The 22,920-nt window shown below is 33.5% G+C and overlaps 1 protein-coding gene across 1 annotated transcript in view; it reads left to right on the top strand.

Moving 5' to 3' along the window:
* The window catches only part of LOC108741642 (transmembrane and TPR repeat-containing protein CG4050), a 33,489-nt gene extending 10,935 nt beyond the window's left edge, over positions 1-22,554 (top strand). The window contains exons 4-11 of the mRNA XM_018476504.1: positions 1,225-1,306; positions 1,481-1,580; positions 7,792-7,907; positions 10,127-10,558; positions 17,498-17,764; positions 18,134-18,619; positions 18,845-19,312; positions 19,693-22,554. Of these exons, the coding sequence (XP_018332006.1) occupies positions 1,225-1,306; positions 1,481-1,580; positions 7,792-7,907; positions 10,127-10,558; positions 17,498-17,764; positions 18,134-18,619; positions 18,845-19,312; positions 19,693-20,211 (2,470 nt within the window). The 3' untranslated portion in view covers positions 20,212-22,554. The remainder of the gene's footprint in view (positions 1-1,224; positions 1,307-1,480; positions 1,581-7,791; positions 7,908-10,126; positions 10,559-17,497; positions 17,765-18,133; positions 18,620-18,844; positions 19,313-19,692) is intronic.
* The last annotated feature ends 366 nt before the right edge of the window (positions 22,555-22,920 follow it).

Here is a 22,920-nt window from a genome sequence, read left to right as displayed (position 1 = left end):
CAGGGACGTGGAAAAAATATCGGGCTCAGTTTTTGAGGACCTTTTTGCATTGAATAACGTTACCAATTAAATTTAAATATGGTGGTCGTTGTATAGCTACCCGATTTCTAATGGGTTTTGGATTATACCATATACATTTTTTAGATTTTAGGAGTTAATTTGCTATCTACACACCATTCAGTTACATTTCGGCAATTGGGCTCGGCTGTTCGACTAGTAACAAACAACTACAATGTTTGTTTATTTGTAGTTAATTTACTAATCATTCCTTTAATAAGCTGCTGAAGATATAAAGCATTAGGTACCTATACATACAAGTTTTCAGAATTAAAAAAATATATCCCTTTTGGAATTATCTTAATCTTATGAAAAATAATACCTACAATATTAAGATGGAAATGGTTTGTTATCTTTTTACATTGAATGCCCAAACGTCTCTTAAATTCTAAAACGTCAATGTATCCGTGATAAAATTGAAATTAAACAGCATTTAGAGAGATCATAAGGTTGTCAGTCCTAAAACAGGTTGGACACGCACCCCCACTCTTTCCTATCCTGAGCTAATCTTCGCATTTCCCTAAAACTAGAACATCCCACATTCTTAACTATTTACGAACAGTAATCTAATCTAGGTCTAGCTCTACCCCTCTTAACTCCTGTTTATGCCTCTAATATGTGTCTGACTAGACCTTCATGCCTGAGAAGGTGTCCTACCAAGGTATCTCGCGTATTTCTTATTGACTTCCATAGGGTCCTCTGTTCTCTTACTCTTTCTAATACCTTTTTATTTCTAAATTAACCATTCGCAAACACGGAAGTGACTTCTTTTTATTGAAGACGACCCGACGCTGCGCTATCCTCTTCTTTATATCCCTACTACTCCTTCCGTCCTGACTTATCTGACTTCCTAGATACCTAAAATCAGTCACTTCTTCTAATTTTTCGTCTCCTATATTTATATTCGCTCTTTCCCTACTTTTTTCTTCCCTTGCAAACCAGCATTTTTGTTTTACTTTTATTTATTTCTATACAATACTGTTTTGTCAATACCTCGTTCATTTTATTTAAAGCTATATCTAACTCCTCCTTGCTATATGCTAATACTGCTGTAACTCGTATAGCAAACCTAATAGTATACATACATACATCAAAGAATTTTCGTTTTAACATTGTTATCAGTGCATTAGCTTAATTAGAAACGTAACATGTATTTCTTTGTTCTAGATTGTGTTCTATATTCCTGTCGGAAATGTCGAGCTTCATGGCAGCGATGCTGTTTACTGTGCATCCTATACACACAGAAGCGGTAAGTTTATCCATCTTTATTAGATTTTACTTCCTTCACTTTGTCTTTAACGTATTAAGGTAGTTTTGCGGAGGTTTTTTAAAGAAACGACCGCATCACAAAAGCTGGCGCCATGCTTCCCTTAATAATATTGTGCCATAAAGGAATAACATAATAAACTCTATTCTGTTACAGGTCACGGGGGTCGTGGGGAGAGCAGAAACGCTTTCATCGGTGTTTTTTATCCTTGCTTTCCTCGTATACAATAAAGCGGCAAAACAGAAGAAGTCAACAGGTGAGAAAATCGTTTTACATTCTATTTATCGTACATATACATAGATACATATGCCTATTCTGTAGTAAGGAATAAAATTCATCCTTAAGCGAGTATTTTACATGTAATAATGTTGTTTGAATGGTGTCTATCTATCAAAAGTTAATGTATAAAAATAAACTTTGTATTGTATATGTGAAATAATTACACTGTTTTCTTTGTACATGCTCAACACTTTATAAGTATCTGCGTTAATAACCACTAAACTAAATTATAAGCTGCCACCTTATATGCATAATATATATTGAGCACTAGGCTCAATAATAACGAGAACTGCTATTCGGTTTTCATTACGTCTTTTTGTCACGCAAAGACTTCTTTAATAAAGAAGGTAGCTTTAAAAATTAACCGATCGATAGCGAAATTTCACTATACCTACCACAGGTATTCCATGAGAAATGCTTGAATTATTTTAAAGGAATTTTATCGCATTATCTTTAAATTTAAAAAGTTGTTATTTATACCTTCGTATTTCTTTCCTTGATATTTTCAATAGGACTATTCAGCCAATTTAATTTTAAATAAAACATTTTTTACCTCTAAAATTGCTTGAATAGTCCTGTTGTTACCTAAATACTTGATTAAAAATAAAAGAATTAGTATACCTCTCACTCTTTAAAAAGAAAATTCCATATTTCATCCTGAAATTTTTAAATATCTATGGATCTAGTATGTATTGTATTGTATTGTATTCATTCAATTAATTCTACACACGATTCCGGAAAGTGAAAAGTGGAAAAATCCCCAATTCTAGATTTGATTTAGTACTCTGTTTGAAAAGAAAGCATCGAGTAATCTATGAGCGGATATTTCCTACAGTGGATGATTTATGTTCTTTCCATGTAGCAATTTGGCAATAAATAGATAGATGCAATGCATTGAAAAATACAACACAACACCAGATGAATAACTAATCATTAATCAAGCAAAAGTTTTAGGAATATAACTGTATACCTACGGACAGATTCTTCATACCTACAATGGTAGGTACTTAACAACCCACTGAGTAAGGAATTTTCAAAAATTCAAAACTTTTAGGTAAGTATATCTATTCTGACTAAAAAATCGCTGGAGTCGCATTTCCCGTACTAATGACGAGACTCAAGAGAAAAAGAGTGTAAAGGGTCAAGAATTATTGTATTAACGTATTAATCCTTTTTAACACTGCAGTTATTATTTATGGTGCCATTAAATGTACCTACTTATCTGCACATGTTTAACACAAAAAAAGAAAAGGGATATTAACTCACCAGCCCAACATCAAATATTCATTGAAGGAATCAGGAAAGCAAATAAGTTCGTTCCAACACAAAATATCGCAGACACTAAATCTCATTCCAGTTTATTCAAATTACACTAACACAGAAACTATCGTAATAGTAAGCTGATGATAAAAACCAAAACTTCATTTATTAGATACTATATTCATATTAATAAAGACGAGGAACTACCGGTGCCATTTCGTTCGCGTAAACAATCTTATCATGCTGCAGCAAGTTTTCAACGGGACCGTATAAAGAAGAGATAAGGCACATTTCGATCGTTGCTAATAATTCGACGAGTAGTGTCGTTTCTTGCCGAAATCGAACGAACGTGAAAAATACCAAGGAAGAGGTCATTTTAAGGACGTTTTCGATAGTTTAAAGTTATAAATAGATACATAATAGTATTATTACAGACATTATACATAAAAGTGTAACCATCGAGAAAAGCAATTCTTTTCGAAGTTATAAGGCCGTAGAACATTTTAAATAAAAATTGCATTAAGTTGAAACCTTCGACAAAAGTATTCTAGTTAATTTTCCTGAAATTGCATCGAGCATCCATGGATATTATTGCTAGTATCTAAATATATTTTTTTTTGTAAATTTATCGCATAATATCGAATTCTTCCTACAATTGTGTGTCACATAATGCCAATCGTAAATCATTAGGTACACTTGATGTATTTTTCTTTGGCGTACAGTTTTATGATTAATGGTGTGTGACCATTGCGAATATCATATATAGCTAGCAAAATGCTTTTACTAAACTGAGAGCAGTTTTCGTATTATTGTAGTGTTCACATAGACGCAAGTAGTGTTTCAAACTTTAGACTCTTGGGCACCATATTTTCTTAGACGACTGTTCAACTCTCTGAACGCAATAAATTTGAATCGTCCCTCTCGAAATATACGACCGACCGACTTTAACAACGTTTCGCCGATTGTATTGATTACAGTATTTGATGACGCAAACCTTTTTAAACATAATTCAAACTCTTGTAATGTAGGAAATTGAAAAGAATGAAATTCTACAAAAAAATCAATTCTTGAATGTTTCAATTTAAATTTTATAATAATTTGGTATTTAAGCTAAAAAGGATCTTAAATAACTTCGTAAATAATCCTAAAAATAAAATTTAGATCAAAACTAAATAGATCTTTCCTAATTGAGTTCCTGTCCTGGATCATCTATTGCTTAAAAGTATTTTTGAAAATCACGCTTCGTATGCCTAATGCCTACTTTCACATTTTGCGTTGAAGTCAAGAGCAAGGTAAAATTGGACCGAATTTATAAAAAGTTTTTTCATAACGTAAATTCCTTAGGCAAAAGTTCAAGTAATTTATTACTTTATGGAAGGGGTGGAACTCCGTTTTCGCTTTTAAGTTCCTCGTATTTACAAGGAAGATAAATAGTAGCCAAATCCATTTAATTCTGAATACTGCAGATATCAGCGACCGGAAGAAAACAGGAAGGAATTGAAGTTTCTCTATGTGTAGCAACAAAAGTCATCTACTTTTGTACTTAGAATGATAAATGATTAAGGAAAAGGCGAAATCGAAATGAAAGATGTCAAGTAACATGAATACTTATATACATAGGGAGAATATGCAGGGTACTCTGCTATTTCTTGAATGACCAACAAAAAAAATCTCGTAACCACCCATCAATAAATAATCTAATTTTTATTTGTTTTTTAATCTTGTATTGTAACAGTGACTGTTATTGAGAGTTTTTCTGTCACAAGAATACAGTTTGTGTTTTGTATTCTCTTCTTAACAATGCCACAACTGAACGACTGACATGAATATCATTGTAAAAATCCCGAAATCCTGGTTGAAATGTACGTTGTTGTGGATGTAGCAAATGGAAAAAGTATGAATATTGATCAGTATATGAGCAATCTAATACGGTATGTGCCACTTTCTTCCGAAATTAAATGAAGGTTTCCTTAATAATTAATAAATAAAATAAGCAGGTAATCAAGGATGTCTCTTAGATATTCAAAGGATTCATCCCTTGAAGAGCTGTTTCTGTAACAAAAGGGCCCCGAAATTAGTAACGATCGCCATCACGTAAACGGTTATAATTCGGAAAACCAACGACGAGGTGTCAATAAAGTGTTAATGTGATCAAATACGATAGTTGTACAATAACTTTGTTATTCTTTTGACACCACAATGCGCTTTTGCGACGAAAACTTAATCAGACACTTTGTAAACCTTAAGTGGCTTTGTAACGTAGAAATTTCAGTTACGGTCGAGGAACAGGAGGCTATTGTCAAGTCATGTGCCACCAAATAATTTATTGCTGTTTCTGAAGCGTTGTTTAGGCGAATTATTATTCCTTAGACCCATTATCTCCCATTTGTCTCCAAGCACGTGTTAACTTTAACGATAACAGCTGCGTTCCTCTAACGAAACTTACCCCCTGATGGTTCTCGTAAATTAATTATTTAAACAAGGAACCACGAAACGTGGAACTAATAACTCGGAAGTGGCAATGAATTTTTTATGTTCAGTTGGTGAAAAAATTTTGGCAAAGCTGAATTAGTAATAAACCTGGGAGAACTTCAACGTGAAATTACATATCCGTAATTTAATTTCTTCCAACATTTTTTTTTGGTACAACACCATTTATTTTAGCATTTGCGAAGTACAGACGTTAGACTAAAACTAACAGCACAATTACCTACGGTAAATCATGAATATTTGAATAATCATTCTTTATAACAGAAATTGATGCAATTCTATAACTAATATTATAAATGCAAATCACGTTTTAACCACTTAACCGATCATCATGAAAAGGACCTAGTGTATTCCAAATTATCTAGTTTTATGTAGTCGCAGCGAACAGGTGGGTAAAATCTAGTTAATAAATGCATTCAGTAAATAAATGTATCTATAGGAGAAGACGCCCGAGATAAAAATGTTCAGTCTCTCAGAGCGACACTCGAGTCTCCGTCTCTCATCGAGTCTCTCTGGTGTCGCTGAGAGAGACTGTCAAAAAAACTGTTTAGCATCTCTGAACGAGAGACTCGAATCTCTCAATAATGGTGTTTCGATATATGTACATGGTTAAAACAACATATTTCAGAAATACCAGTCTTTCTACGAGAGACTCGAGTCTCTTAATTTTTTAGTTTTATTCATTCAGTCTCTCTGTGAGAGACTCGAATCTCTGAATTAACAATTTTGTCGTTCGAGTCTTTCATACAGAGCTTGTGACAGATCCATAAAAACACCTAGGCAATAACTGAGAGACTGTGAAAGACGCTCTCAGAGACACTGAAAGACTCTGACAGACTGGAGAGAGACCGAAAATTTTTGTCTAGAGCGGTCATGAGATTGATTTTCAGAATGAACTCAAAAAAAAAACACAAGGATTCAAAGAAAAAAGAGAGTAACAAATCTCAAAGTTATAGTGATAATATTTACTGACTATGAAGTGCTATTGCAGTAAAATAGTAAATCTGATTATATTTTGCTACAGTAATATAAATGTAGCAATCTAATTTTGCGAGTGTAATATCTACAATTTTGTGATTAATTACTAAATGTCTCTAGTAATTTATGTTTAGAATGAGATACTAGATTATAATTTTCGTGAATTAAAACCACTGTTGTACTACAATTCTTAATAAAAGTCTCGCCATAATAAGAGTACAATGGATGTTCAGTGTAGACGCTTACAAATTTAGTATATAACTGTCGGATATAACATCCAAGAAAGTTAGTTATATCCTCATAAAAATAAAACGCCCCAGAGTCAGAAGTTTTCGTAGCAAAAGTAGAATAATCTTGTCAAAAGAGAACTACCAAGAGCTCTTTATTTTTTGACGTCCGTACTGAAGATTAATTCTTAAGGTTTCCTAGTTGAGACACCAACGAAGTTGTCCGAAGGATCTTGGGAGTTTTATTTATTTTTAAATTATCGACCGATTCTNTCAGTTCCATTCTAAATATAAAAGTAACTATCTATTTAGGAGGAAGGCGTGGTGGATAAATTTATTAAATTAAGATCATAATTATTTCTCATTCATTACGATTGATGACGACTGATAAGTAATTAAAATTGAATCTGCAGCCTTTTCTCCATTACACGAAGGCGATAGTTAATAATTGCGAAAGTCGAATGAATTTAATTTAAAATTTGCAGAGTTGAAACTTCCACTCCATTAATGCGTCCGTACTTGCAAGAATGCAGCCTTCGGCAGGGAAAAGTTGGGAGTAGAAATCTTAGAATACTTATTACATTTCGCGCAGAATGGAACGAAAAAGCGAAGAACAAAGTTTAATAAAACTAAACATACCTACATGTCTATGTAGATAGTTTTGTGATAAGGAAGGACCATTCCGCTCGTCAAGAATTGCAATGCGGCTTAAGTTCTGATTTTAAATTCTAACTAGGAGGGCACATTAGGATAAAACTTGGAGCAAAACTAAATATTCACTAAGGAATTCCCTTGTCTTGTGGAAAGTTGGGATGTGCGACCGCCTTCCTTAAGACTAACTTAATATTTTCGAATCTGTCGAGAAACTGAAACGTTGCTTGTGAGAAACTGGAATTAGTGTTTCAATTTATTTAAGCAGACTGGTGCCCAGATACGTTTGCGATATCTTTTATTTAATACAATTGCAGACCAAATGTTTCGCATTTATTAAAGAAAAGATCTTCTCGACATTTAAATTTCCCGACGGTTATTGCAAATGTACATGTATATCCCTAATGCAAATGAAACTGGATAATATAAATCATCCAAGGCACTACTATTTCTTAGATTCACTTTTAAATATTTATTTATGATTACGGATACCAGATTTTGTATAGTTTATTTGTAAGGTACAATTTGGTGAGTTTTTATTTACTATTATGTGAAAATATTATTTTTAATGTTTTGTTGCAGGCTGGAGATATATGGGTTTGTGTACGCTATGTGTAGCAATGGCAATGCTATGCAAAGAACAAGGTATCACTGTAACAGGAGTTTGTGCAGTATACGAAATTTTCGCTCTGCAGAAGGTACGTGTTTTATCCTTTTTATAGCCATCTAATTACTAATATATTATTATTAATCGACAAAAATTGTAAAGGTTTTGGTTTCAAAGAAACTGAATGGCGTAACAAAACCTACTTAATTTTACATTTGTTAATATTGGTAGTAGATATTACTTAATTACTGAACATATCAATTGTCCCGTTTCACAATTTATTTAACTGTTATCCTAATATCCTTTAATTTGATTACTACCAAGAGCTTTCACTGTCACTATTCTTATATATGTTTACAATTATTGGTTGCATCAAACAATAATATTATCAGTCTAGTTTTTAAAAAACAAATTAATGTACATCTTTAACATCCATTTGTGACAGTAGATCGCCATCTACTATTATTTGCTACTAAAGGAAGTGTCTGTTTCTCATGTCCGACAAGAACCTCTGTGGGATATCTATACAATAATATAACTTATACAATACGTGAAAGGTATGCAAGTCAAGAACTTATACTGTTTATAGTCCTCAAAACTGTTTTGAACAATGCAATGCATATTGGTATCCAAAGAAAATCTAATTTACCAAGTTTCCAATGCCTTTGAAATAATTGAATAACTGACAAGATCTGATGATGATGATATAGTGCATATATTACGTAGATTCTTTTAGTAGCAATTCTTAAAACTTCGCCTTTAAAACCATATTGGTACCTACATATGAGATGAACGAGGCAAAAGAGTTTTCACTCTATGTGATTTTTATTCTCAGTCGACTTATAAGAATACGTAGAACGAAACTTCGGTATGCAAGTGGATCAGAATAAGAAAACGGCCAATACTATCGTTCAACCAGAAATTGGTATGCGGTCGAAATGCATTAAATTCCCTTCGTTCTACGTAACTTCCTAAATGGCAAAAAGGAATCACAAACGTGCTGCATGAAATAATTTTTAGAAGAGCGTATAAGAATTTTATTGCGACTATCGATTTTTCCATTTCTTACATCATGGAAAATATTTCAAGATACAATCCTTGTTCCTTTTTAGGTTCAGCAAAAAAATCTCATACTTAAGAATTTTCTGCATTTTATCAAATTTGTACATACATGTATGTAAACCGTAAACAAACATTTTCAGTCTCTCTCCAGTCTCTCAGAATCTTTTAGAGTTTTTCAGTGTCTTTGAGAACGTCTCTCACAGTCTTTCACAGTCTCTCAGTTATTGCCTAGGTGTTTTTATGGATCTCTCACAGTCTCTGTATGAGAGACTCGAACGATAAAATTGTTAATTCAGAGATTCGAGTCCCTCACAAAGAGACTGAATGAATAAAATTGAAAAATTGAGAGACTCGAGTCTCTCTTAGAAAGACTGGGACCACTGAAATATGTTGAACTTAGAAAATTTTAACCATATATATCGAAACCCCACTTATTGAGAGATTTAGTGTCTCGTTCAGAGATTCGAGTCTTTCGTTCAGAGACTGGATACGAAATGAGAATCTCTCTATGAGCGATTTGAGTCTCTTGTTCAGAGGCGCTAAACAGTTTTTTTGACAGTCTCTCTCAGCGACACCAGAGAAACTCGAGTCTCGCTTTTAGACTCTGAGATACTGAACATTTTTATCTCGGATAACAGTGCAGCTACAGGTTTTTAACCGCATGTCGAAAAAATGATATAATGATATGCATTTGATATTCCCCAACTATGTAAAACTGTCGAATTGTTTACAGAAATTAAATCAACGAACATTCTTTGGGTTCCGTGGTATTCATTCAATTAATTTTTTGTAGAATTATCGTGTACATAATTAATTAAATAGTGGTCTGTAAATTCTCTGTGGTTGCTACATTTAGAATTTAAATTGTAAACCAACTTATGCTACACATTCATATAAGGCTACACCTGTGTGTAGGCGTAATAAGGATAATTATTAAGGAACATATTTGTATTGAACAATATTCTGAAAGTTTATAACTAAATTTTGTGGATTCAAATCAGTACGTTACAAATAATAACTTATTTACTTATTAACATCGTCTTTTAGTAATTTATTTCCTTTTTTATTCTGCAGATTTAATAAAGATACTTGAACGTGATAGTGTAAATTTAATACCTTCAAAAATGGACACATTTTACTTGTTCTCTTTTAGGGCGCCATCAGGGCATACGACTTGTCATAAAAGTGACAATTTGCTTTATGACATCCAGCAGAATATTAAGCTTACAAAGTACTTTTTGTTTACAGGTGCAATTCTCCGATATAAAGCACACTTTGAAAGTGGCACTGACAGGGAAGACTCCTTTTCATTTGCCATGGTCTAGCGACGCAACGAAGAGACTGCTTCTTCTAGCATTTACGACGTTGTGTCTGCTTTTTGTACGTCTTCAAGTGATGGGTGCACAGTTGCCTGTATTCACACGTTTCGATAACCCTGCTTCAGTATCACCCACGCCAACAAGGCAACTGACATACAACTATTTGATCAGTTTGAATCTCTGGCTTTTATTGTTTCCATGTGATCTCTGTTGTGACTGGACAATGGGGACTGTTCCACTAATTGAATCGTTATTAGATCCGAGAAATTTAGGCACTCTGATCGGATATATCTTCATAGCAACTTTCGCTTGGACAGCATTCACTTCCGAAAATAGGCAGAAAGCAGTTGTTCTGATTATGGTAAGTTTTTAACCATTTTATATCCTAAATCAGCCATAGGTATAAGTCCAAGTCAGTGTCAATGCCAATTGCATCCTAAGTCTTGAGCGTATCAAAATATTTAAGAAATTCATCATCCAGAGGACGAAACACACAAATTATAAAGGTATTTGACTGATAATAAACCTGGATGTTGTTTAGGTATTTTGATTGAAGCGAACGTAATAGGTAAGTACCTAGATGTAAAATAAAATTCTTGGTTGCAAGTCTTTTTAATAACCAAAGCAGTTCAACTAAAAATGTTCAATTTTAATAAATTTTAGAATCTAAATTACTTAAAGGAGACTATGCCGTGGCTGTACCAGTACATGGAGTAGAAACGCATTGTAAATTAGAAATTTATATGAAAACGGGATCATCAAAACAATGTTCAAGTGCCCTAGCAAGCACTAAGTTGAGCTCATGTCAAAACAGACATCAAACGGCTCTGAACCACGTTGGCATAGCAATATTCAGCATGCCACTTGTGTGCTCCATACGTTCGGCTTGCGGTCTTCGTCACAGTTCAATATAGCGACTGATGTGAGAATTAATATTCCGACTTAATAGTGTTAACAGTAGTTCGACATAATACAAAATGATCCTAATTAAGTGCCATGTTTAGGAGTCAAACATCACGTTTACTTAAAAAAGGCATGATATGAAATGTGAAGCCAAATGTAAGTATGACAAAAGTTTAGTAATGTCATGTTCTTGACAGTATATCGCCATCTGTTATAAGTACTGTGACATACGGCTTAGATGTCTTCGTACCTTCAAACGTATAAATAAGGTTGGTACTTCAGGTATATGACGATATAGTACCTACCATTATAATATCAAATATTTAAAAAGTTTATCATAATATCTGCCTTTTTCAATAAAAAATGAAAATTTTAGCTTGTTTTTGTAATCTCTCCAACATTACACCAAAGTCGTATTTTTACCTTACAATTTTGGTAACATATGTTATATTGTATGTATAACTATAAAATCTAAACTAAATATTCCTTCCTAAACCTAATAGGTATACCAAAAGTGACTACGAATCCTTCCTTTCTAAAGCAGTCACCTATTTTAGTTATAATTTAATATAACAAGCTCTCACAAATGTCATCTCTCTCTCCTTGAATTTCAAGTAGAATCAGAATTGCCAACGAAACATCGTCTAAGATGACAACCAGAACGAATATTTCCCATATAAACACCAAGATCGAGTGACAGACAGTGCGGAGTGAATATACGAATAGCAAATAAAACAATCAGTGCAATAGAATCCGAGTGATAGCATTAAAATAGCATTTATCATTACAACCCTTGAGAATACAGCTAGACCGCACTAGCAAATTTTGATGGCAATGTTTTCTACAAATTTAACCAACATTCTTACTGAAATATGCTCAATACCATCAACACAGGAAGTTAAATTTCAGTCTCTCTCCAATCTTTCAGAGTCTTTCAGCGTCTCTGAGAGCGTCTCTCACAGTCTTTTACAGGCTCTCAGTTGTTGCCTAGGTGTTTTTATGGATCTCTCATAGTCTCTGTATGAGAGACTCGATCGATAAAATTGTTAATTCAGAGATTCGAGTCTCTCACAGAGAGACTGAATGAATAAAACTGAAACTCGAGGCTCTCGTAGAAAGACTGGGATCTCTGAAACATGTTGAACTTTGTTTTAACTATGACTATCGAGGCACCACTTAATTGAGAGATTCGAGTCTCTCATTCAGAGATTCGAGCCTCTCCTTCAGAGACTGGATACGAAATTAGGATCTCTCTATGAGCGACTCAAGTCTCGTTCGGACACGCTAAACAGCTTTTTTGACAGTCTCCAGCGACACCAGAGAGACTCGATGAGAGACGGAGACTCGAGTCTCGCTTTCAGAGACTCTGAGAGACTGAACATTTTTATATCGGGGTGTCTTACTGCATATATTTTTTTAAATTTGTTGAGACACTTTCGTTTATGTACCACACAAATACAGATAGAAAGAAATGAGTAGCTAAGAGATATAGCGAGATGTTGGAAAGTGGCAGGAAATTTGAAATGGATTTTTTTGAAGATCATAAATCATCCGCAAAGATGATAGGTTTAGTGAACAGATGTATGCCTAGGGCTATGAGATCATTAAAGACGAAGTGGAACATTCTAACTGATATGAGCAAATGTTTTTCAAAAACACATTAGCTTAAAACGGGTAGATTTCTGTACATGCTAAATAGAAATGGAAGCTTTACATATTCCTTTGTGGAAAGAAAGATGCTCTATTGATAACGGTGTTCAATTCAATTTTTTGACATAGGATGAATAATCTTTTGCATTATAAAAACCCTAACGTCGAGTTACATGCCTCGTACAAAAATTGATAATAACTGCTACTGAGAGAAGTAATTTAGTTCATATTGAGTTCTTTACAATCCCCAGAGTCCACAGTAAATTGGATTTAGATTACAGAGATACGATACTAACCAATATGAGGACCATTTCCAATAAGATATCATTTCTTAATAAAGACGGTATATTAGAAAAAAGCACGTATTGCGGTGGTTAGTATATAATTTTCAAACTTGCCGATTGCAAGACTTGCAGAGAAATTAGCAATTCGAATAATTTCAAATTTTCCGTATGTCAATAAATCCCATTGGTTTTATAGTCAACAAGAGCAACGAATACAACATTACAACTGATCCATATTACCTCTACTACTTCATTGTTCATAAATACTATTAATTAAACACAAAATTATAAATTTCGAAAACGATGTTCTGCCAAAAAAAGGAAGATCGTGATAAACGTTATGATACCTAACGTATGAACAAAATTATTTTAGAATTTTACTTAATATGGACGAGGTGAACAGATGTGCAAACAATTTTGTATAACCAGTACCAAAAATTTACCATTCTCTCCCTTTAAATTGCCCGTTTCTATGTCTCTATTCCTTTTTTTACACGTTGCCAATGAAACGAATTCAAATTTCAGAGGCACCACCACTAGTTATTACGCAGTTTGCTCTATTCAAAGCGAAAACAAATGTATCTCGAAATAATGAATAGAACTCGACGTGATTTTGTGAAACTGTTCGTTAATTAGTGGATCGTATAACAAACCATTGAAACTAGTCATGAAAAACGAAAAGAATGTGACGGCTTATACATAGATAAATTTTGCTGTTTGATTTTCAAGTTGTTACAACACTTGCAGGGTCTATTTCGTATGTGTATGTTTGATTTAAAAATCAAAATTTGCAGATAATATAATTATACCTAATACAAAATTAAGAAACTGACGAACAAGATATTTAACGTGGAAACCCTCAAAATAGTCAAGTAGATAGAGTTGTTGCATAATTAATTGTCCGGATATGTTATATATTGTGCAATTTCGCTTGGGTATTATTATTTAAATCATGATGAACTATTCATTTGCATACGGGTGGAGTATTAGTCTCCTTCCGTTTTGCTTTTGGTTGTAAATGGCTGTTATTGTCATTTAAATGCGCCTTGCCTGTTCTGAGACAGCTTTACACAGAAGCGCCATATTTCATCGTCTTACAGCTATTCACGCCCAATTTTCCGCGTTCGGCATGAATTTTTACATGCTCTAAACAATATGAGAAAATAATTCAAATAACTAGGGGTTCTTATTAAACCAATACATCAGTGTGACAAGCACCTACGATATCTTATTGTCGGTAAATACCTACCGCTACCAAAATCACTTCCCTACTAACTAAATTATTACTAATTTCAAGAAAATATGAAAAAGACCGGTATCGATAGCATTCACTGCATGTTTTCTTGTATGTATAAAATAACGTGTTCCTTTTATGATGAGAGGTAGCTACTCGTATTTTTTCTTTTCGTATTTTTGAAAAGGGGTGATTTGTTTCGTCGTCTGTACGCCGTAGAGGAACTAGGAAGTAGAGGAAAAAGAGAAAGTAGAAATATATGTGATAATGAACATCCCACCGCCTGCAATTCAGTTTCATACAATCGACCGTGGAAAATCGCTGACGGGACACAATAACTGCCGTTCGCGGCCGTTATGAATATTCAAAAAAATAATTCCATTCATGCGAACCACTTCGAAAAGTGAAGTGCTGTTTGAGGCAGTTGCAACCTCAATTGAAAGGGAATATTTCAGAAGATTAAGGGAGACAAACAAAGGATCTCTCTAATGAATATGGACTTGCCTTCGTTATAATCGCTTTTTTGTCTGGCTTTACGATGATTTATACCTTAATTTATAGTTATAAAAGCTTGAAGACTTGTACGTAATTCCACGTTACCTAAAATGCTACGGGAAATTGTTGGCTAGCAAAAATTTAGAAGTGTTAGCTCAATGGAGTCATTATTACCTAAAGTCATCGGACTGAGCAAAGGTCGTTGATATGTATTTGCAAATATGTAAATTAAGGACAACGGATAGGACGCCCTCTTCGGTCATTTTATGATTATGAGGCATCACGCTGAAGGACTTTTGTATTGTAATACAGATTATGCGCTTAATATTCGAATTTGCATATTTGAATATAACGGAATTTAGATGAATCAAAGCAGAAAAAGTAATTTACAAATTTTGAACCCTCACAATTGTTATCATCAGCTAGCCTTTTCCATGCATATTCCTGGATTTCTATATTATGTATATACCTACATATATGATCATGAAAACATATAATTTGTAGGTCGTATATAGAAATAATTATTCCATTAGGTAAAGTATTGATTATTAGGTTTTTGATATCGATTACAAACTTATTTGTTCTCATCCAGTCTATAAAGTACTACAGTTAGTTGTAAATATAAATAGCAATACGCCAGTTTCTTGGTATTAAATGTGCTTCACTAAAATTAAAAATCTGCCTTTTTCGTTGGCAATCATTACCTACCTAAACTCATTATGTAAAGTTAGATTGCTTTCAGATTCTTTTAAATATGGTTAGACTGGCCCTAATTCCACTTACTGCTATTCGTTGAAAAGTTAGTTTTCTAGCCACGCGCCGTGATTTCATTATCTGATTACCAGAAGAAATTGGATAAAACTAGCAAGTCCGTGACTGTAGAATGGATTATTCGATATCACTAAACTTTTACGTACATTAACTTCTTGGCGATTACCGTAACTCTGTTAGTGAAGAAAGGTAATGAAGTTGCATTTTCAAATTGTCAGCTTCTTGAGTTTGTACAGCTAGCAATTAACTTTCAAATGATCTTCTAAGACGAAATACACCACCAATCTCGTGTATGAATTTCATCGAAGGAAATATACAAATCAATTTTATTTTTTTGAATTAGAATCCATTAATAAAATTATTCGTTTTTACCTATCGGGTTATGTAGGCATAAAATATACGATTTAAAGCTGGTTTCTCTGAGAATTGTTAATTCTAGGGACTTTTTAATAGGTTATTGCAGCGTTCGTGTTATGTTCACGAAGGATACAAGTAATGCGTTAATATTCACGCTTTATGCACGTCAGGCAGTCATCAAGGTTTTATGTTTTATTAATCAATACAATTATTCAGTAGGCACAACTGCCGGTGTGCTTTTAATGGCATCGAACAAATATAAGCACGAACAACAGTTTTTAGAATTTACAGAGTAATGGTACCCATCATTATATTTTTCTACCCAGTACAACTATTTACACAAAAGTATTTTCCATAAACCGATTTAAAAATGTAATAGTTTGTTAAAACGAAATCTTACATACGCTATTTTACAATCTTTTAGATATGAGCTTTTGTAACAGCAGTTATTGAAACTTCCACTGCTGGCACGGGGCTGCCGAAAACTTAAAGAATATTTCCAACGAAAGATTCTGTTATTAACTCTGAGTCCTTTTTCTCACTTTCTTTGATACTAAGGTTTGGTATTTTTATAGAACATTACATACCGCACAAGGGTCAGCAAATGGAGTTCTGTCATGACCCACTTTCGCGCAGTATTCGTACGTTATTGCACATTAACTAAACTATTTATTTATCCCTCCAACTAAAGATGTCAATAATAAACTGTTACATATATAGTAAACGTGATCATTGTGTCTTTAGGCGCCAAATATTGCACAAATCAAAATTTTTGTAGTTCACAATATTCATTTCGAAACGTCAAAAATTCGATCCTTCACAATTACCACTCTTGCTTCATGATATTCATCGTTAACAATAACGTGTTTATGGAAAAGCTACGATGGGATGCTTACTGTCAGCAATAAAAACCTTTATGTAGAGCTTCCACGCTCGTATTGAGCTTTTTTACATCTACTTTAAAATTAACATGGGAAAGATTCACAGGTTCGCATAACTGTCACGTCGCTATTTCATTTCATCGCAGGGAAAGCCTCCACTCATTTAATAAGGGTATGACACATTAAATCGGTTTCGATGGTAATTTATCTGCTGTGCCCTAATGTTCCTTTATCTATGTTGTTATTTTATTTTCGTCCAAGTTGTCCCTTCACGATGAAAGGGAGCGTCTGACAGTCTAGACATGTTGAAAATGTCATTTATTTCGAGCAGATACAAAGAAACGAGACCGACAAGAAATATTCTCGTTTCTCTCTAGACATGGTGGTTTAAACTTACAACGAAAAAAGGAAGCGAAACTGAGCACTTGACGAAAGAAATATCTAATTAAAGTTGTTACAAATTAAACTCAAAGAAAAGATTGAAAAACAAAACCTTGAGCAAGCTTTATGCCTTTTTCTCCCGAGATTAATTAATAACAACCTGCAATATATACAAATTCATCTTCTCGTACCTTATGAAGAAGACTCACTTCTAAATATTTATAATATTTAAGTACGTAATCAAAGCAAATGAGCATGTCCTTTGTTTGTCGATATTGTCCTTTATATGAATTCAATAAGGATTCTGTGATGAGTGGCTACTACTGCGAAATTGTTTTTTGCAGGGTTTGGCTCTTATGGCTTTGCCGTTCCTTCCCGCCTCGAATTTGTTCTTCCCAGTTGGCTTTGTGGTTGCTGAACGAGTTTTGTACATGCCCTCGATGGGATTTTGTTTGCTTATCGCGTACGGATTGAACTGTATCTCACAAAGGAAAAGCAAGAGGCTGGCTGGACTCATTTTTGTACTTCTTTTAATTACTCACGGCTGCAAGACTTACTTAAGAAACTGGGACTGGGAAACGGAATATTCAATATTTGTCTCGGGTTTGAAGGTGAACAATTTAGGATTTACGGTCTATATTTATTGATATTTACTTTACCGTTTACTGGGAAATTTAATTTTAATTTTGTTTATTGGATAAATTTGCTTTTGAACTGGTAAATACACAATTGTATTGACCGTTCAAATCTCTGCCTTCAAGACTTTATAAAGCATGTTCTGATTGCATTGCGAACGTTTGTTCCAATTTCCATGAAACGTAGGAAAATTAAATTTCAAAGTAGAAAACGCAAACAAATGCACCGATGTCATTATTTTAGTTCAAATACAAAATAAATTAATATGAAGCTATTGACATCTCGAGGAAACTAGCATTAGGTACAGAATAAGCAAAGCAAAAAGCTCTAAACCAACATTTTAGGTGAACCAGCGAAACGCAAAGTTGTTCAACAACGTGGGCCATGCGTTGGAAAGTCAAGGGAACTACAAGGAAGCCCTGAAATATTTCCATACTGCTGTCAGCGTTCAGGAAGACGACGTAGGCGCATACATTAACGTCGGAAGAACATACAATCATCTTAAAATGTTTAAAGAGGCAGAAGAAGCATATTTGAAGGCGAAATCGTTGCTGCCTAAAGCGAAACCTGGAGAATCGTACCAGGCGCGCATCGCTCCCAACCACCTAAACGTTTTCTTGAACCTGGCGAATTTAATATCAAAAAATTCCACCAGATTGGAAGAGGCCGACATGCTTTACCGCCAGGCTATCAGTATGAGATCGGACTACACGCAGGCTTACATAAACAGGGGAGATATACTGATAAAATTGAATAGGACTAAAGAAGCACAAGAAGTTTACGAAAGGGCTCTCCTCTACGACAGAAATAATCCGGACATTTATTACAACGTAAGTAGCTACGCATCGAAAAGATTATAGTGGTTTACCTCATCCCTAATTTATGTACTTAGCTATAAAAAGAATTTTACAGAAAGGAAAACTATCTTTGATGGTTCTAATAATACGTTATTGTATAGTTAACAACAACAATTAGAATGTAATTAACATTAAATTAATTAGTAAGTTGCTATAGAAAGGAAAAATTTGATATGCAATTGTTTCTCTTTTGTTCAGTTGGGAGTGGTATTCTTAGAGCAAGGGAAAGCATCTCAAGCGTTAGCATATTTGGACAAAGCTCTAGACATCGATCCCGAACATCAGCAGGCTCTCCTTAACTCAGCGATTCTGCTTCAAGAACTGGGAAGACCGGAGTTGCGAAAAATGGCAAGGGAAAGGCTACTGAAGTTGCTACAGAAAGACGGTTCTAACGAGCGCGTTCACTTCAATTTGGGCATGTTAGCCATGGACGATAAGAACGCAGAGGAAGCCGAGCACTGGTTCAGAAGAGCAGTTCATCTGAAACCGGATTTTAGAAGCGCCCTGTTTAATCTCGCATTATTGCTCGCCGATGATCAAAGACCTTTGGAGGCAGCGCCTTTTCTCAATCAGTTGGTTAAGTATCATCCCGATCATATTAAGGGGCTCATACTTCTCGGTGACATCTATATCAACAACATCAAAGACCTGGACGCAGCTGAAAACGTAAGTCGAAGAATGAAAGAAATAAAAACCGATAGAAATCTTCCATATTCGTTAAACTTAATCAGGTAGAAATATCCAAGAATCTACACACACACGATATTTTCAGTCACATGAGTATTCATTTAAGATAATAACGCACTAGAACAAGTTCGATTGGTACTTTTTTTAACATTAAAAGAGTGCTATCTAAAAGTAAATCTCGAAATAAAACTAAAGTTTTCATCTATAAAGTTTGTTCTTATTTTTCATGCTTCATATTTTAACTGACATATAATTGTCTGTTGTTTCAGTCAGTTTCAGTACTGCTTTCCAATTACCTATACCACATGAACCAAAAATAAAACCTAATACGTAAATATTTTATGTATTTTCCCTTTCAGTGTTATAAGAGAATTCTGGAATTAGACCCTGAAAATATACAGGGCCTTCACAATTTGTGCGTCGTTTATGTAGAAAGGGGGAAATTGATGGAGGCTCAAACATGTCTCGAGAACGCGCATGAACTAGCACCAGAAGAAGATTACATAGTACGTCATCTCCAAATAGTCAAAAATCGGGTGTCAAAGTTAAATTTAAATTCGAGTGCTGTTGACAATAATAATAATAATAGCGATCAATTTGACGGTCAAAGTACCGTTGTGTCTGATAAAAGCAAAACAAAAGACGTAACCGAACAAAAGACTGAACCAGTTGTTTCTAAAGATTCGAAAAAACAGTTTAGCAGTCACGTTGTTAATACTGAGCCAGTTTTCGTTAAAAATGTTCATGCGGAAGAAGGACATGACGACGTAGTCCAAGAGGAACTTTTTAAGGAGGAACAGGGAACGATACCGTCGCGGAAGAAAGTACTTTCTACACCTGGAATTGACGACGACGATCCTTCTTCAGGTATGTCTTAGTTGTTAACGAATTGATTGGATTAGACATAACGCGCAGTAAGCTTATGAATTAAATAGAAATCCTAAATCAGTTTCCTAATTGTATTAAAAAGTCATACAACAAATAGTTGGTGAATGAAAGACACAAATGAACAACCTGGACTGATGAAGGATTGTTTTCGATTGAATTTTAAAAAGAAATTATTCTAGTAATGAATATTAATTAGTAGACGTATATAGCGATTTCGATAAATCACGAATCAAATTAAAGTTTCTCTATCAAAGAAAATTGATATTATATATCAAGTTCTGAGCAGTACTTCGCCATCTAGTGATGTTGACTGGTAACTGTAGCATTTCAAATGTTTGGCAAGAGTCAAACCGAATCTACGAAATGTAATAGTCAGATAAACAAAAGCAATGTTTTGTTTCTTTTGTAGGTAATTTCAGATATTTTGGAAATGATAAATAATATTAAAATGTTACATTAGTTTTGGAAACTGCTTTAGATTTCTAAAGTACTTCACTTAAAATAAATTAAATGGTATTTTTAAGAAGATCAAAAATAATAGGTAAATTTAAGATGTTCAATATTTCTATACAAGACTTTTTACATGACGGCTAGGAATGATAGTGTTTATACTGTGATAAAAAGTCACTTTGTCTGATTAACGTATTCGAACACGATTATCTATTTGTATATGTACCTTTTATGTGCATCGCCTTTCGTTACGCTTCTCAGAGAAAAACGTTGTGATTAGAATTTTGTGATTGATTCTATTTTTTCTATTCGACTTTTTTGTTTCTCGAAATGTTTTTTGCTGCGTTTAGAAATATAAGTACTATTATATGTATATTTACGCTGTTATCGTTAAAAAAATCCTAAAAATTTCTAGTTTATTGACTATAATTGCCATTGATATAACTGTAATCGAAAACGATTGCCATTCTTTTGTAAGATTTTAGTGATGTTATTAGGCTTTCATTGTGGTCATTATTACTTACATCAAAACGTTTATACGTATGTGTATGACAATTCTGTTAAACTTATACATGTGTGTTATTATTGTAACTATATATAGATACGTGTGACCCCTCCGATATATTCACATAATGATATGTATATCACAGAATCGGTGCTTTTGTTAATTGTTTGTTTCCTTACAATTAATAAAATGAATAAGCAACCTACAAAATTAAGGATAAATAAGGACAATAACAGTGAACCTTTTCCTAGATTTCTTATACCAAAAAATTTAAATTACATTAATTTTGTACATTTGTTATTGTTTAAATTATTTCCTTAAAACGCTTTTGAATATAATATAATTTCACTTTTTTGGTCACTTTTATTTTACAAATTTTTTTTCAACCTCCTTGCATTCGTATCTAGTGGTTGCTTCTCTAAACAATAAAATAACTAATAGTTTATCTGTGGGTTTGGTAAGTACCCAGATGTGGGCCTTTTTTCATTCCTTTGGAGTAAAATTAAATTTTGCATATGTAATCAACTATGAAATAATATTGGCGATGATTTCGTTCATACTTCTAAATTCCAATTGCAGTATTATATGCGCTTGATATTTTATTAATTCTTTCACATTATCTGTGATGTACAAAGAATTGTTTGAATTTATCTTTATATTTACCAGAATTTCCGTTAGTAAAGTAATTTCTAATTTGTCTTTCACTCTTCGCATCTTTTAAAACAGATTTTATGTTAAATAATCATCCAATTAAATGTATTGATGTATGGCCTGTTATATTAGCCGATAGATTAGATTTAATAAATGTGTGGCCAAATATTAGCGCTGTACTTATCAGTTAAACAAAAAATAAGTGGGTTTCTCCTTCTTGAAGAATTACGATACACTCTTTACATCTTTACCTTCTTTTCTCTGATTTTGATTCATGTAAAGGTGCCTTGAAGATGTTAAATAAGGCAAATGAGTTTTATAACCATATTTTTCTATGTTATCAGACTGTTCGTATAGAAATAAGTGTCCCCTGTAATAGAATAACGATATGTTCTCTCTCTACCTGTTCTCCGCTTCTAAAGCTCCATCAAATTTGACGACGACGATTCATCTGTGTAATAACGAGGGTGTTAATATTTATTAACTGATAATACAGCTGATGATGTACTAAAGACTGTAACGATTCCGCTTGAAACGGAAAACAGGTGCCTGATAATGACAAATTAAATATTGAAGTTTTTAATGGATACATATTAAGCTAAATAAAAGATTTATGTACAGTGTGAAACAATCAGAATAAAGATTAGATTTTGTATGATACAACAAACATTCCCAACAGTGATCTGCAAATGGTTCGAGTAAATTTTGAATAATACCTTCCAGCTTATAACAGTGTGAAACATATTCGTAATAAAGTATTAAAAATTAAAGTAATAGTGCTAACATACATAAAATTCACATGATTTATTATCAAAATGTTATCTTTGATCGTAACAGAGACGTCACGTTTAGAATAAGAGCGACCAAAACTTCTACAAAGAAAATGTGTTGTTGAGCGTAACAAGAGCATTACAGCAAAAGATCTTGTTGTCTATGTTTATTTTTTTAAAAATCTTGGTTCGCTGACATTCTAAAACTATAAGTTACACATAAATAAAATAAAAAAAAAAGTGACGTCGGGTTTCTAGGTACAACAAACATCACCCATAAAGACTGCCCAACAAATAACGACACATAAGTAATAAATTAATAG

Source organism: Agrilus planipennis, unplaced genomic scaffold (genome assembly GCF_000699045.2).
Source record: "Agrilus planipennis isolate EAB-ADULT unplaced genomic scaffold, Apla_2.0 scaffold194, whole genome shotgun sequence".
Classification (NCBI taxonomy): domain Eukaryota; kingdom Metazoa; phylum Arthropoda; class Insecta; order Coleoptera; family Buprestidae; genus Agrilus; species Agrilus planipennis.
This window is presented reverse-complemented; position numbering and strand designations above follow the sequence as displayed.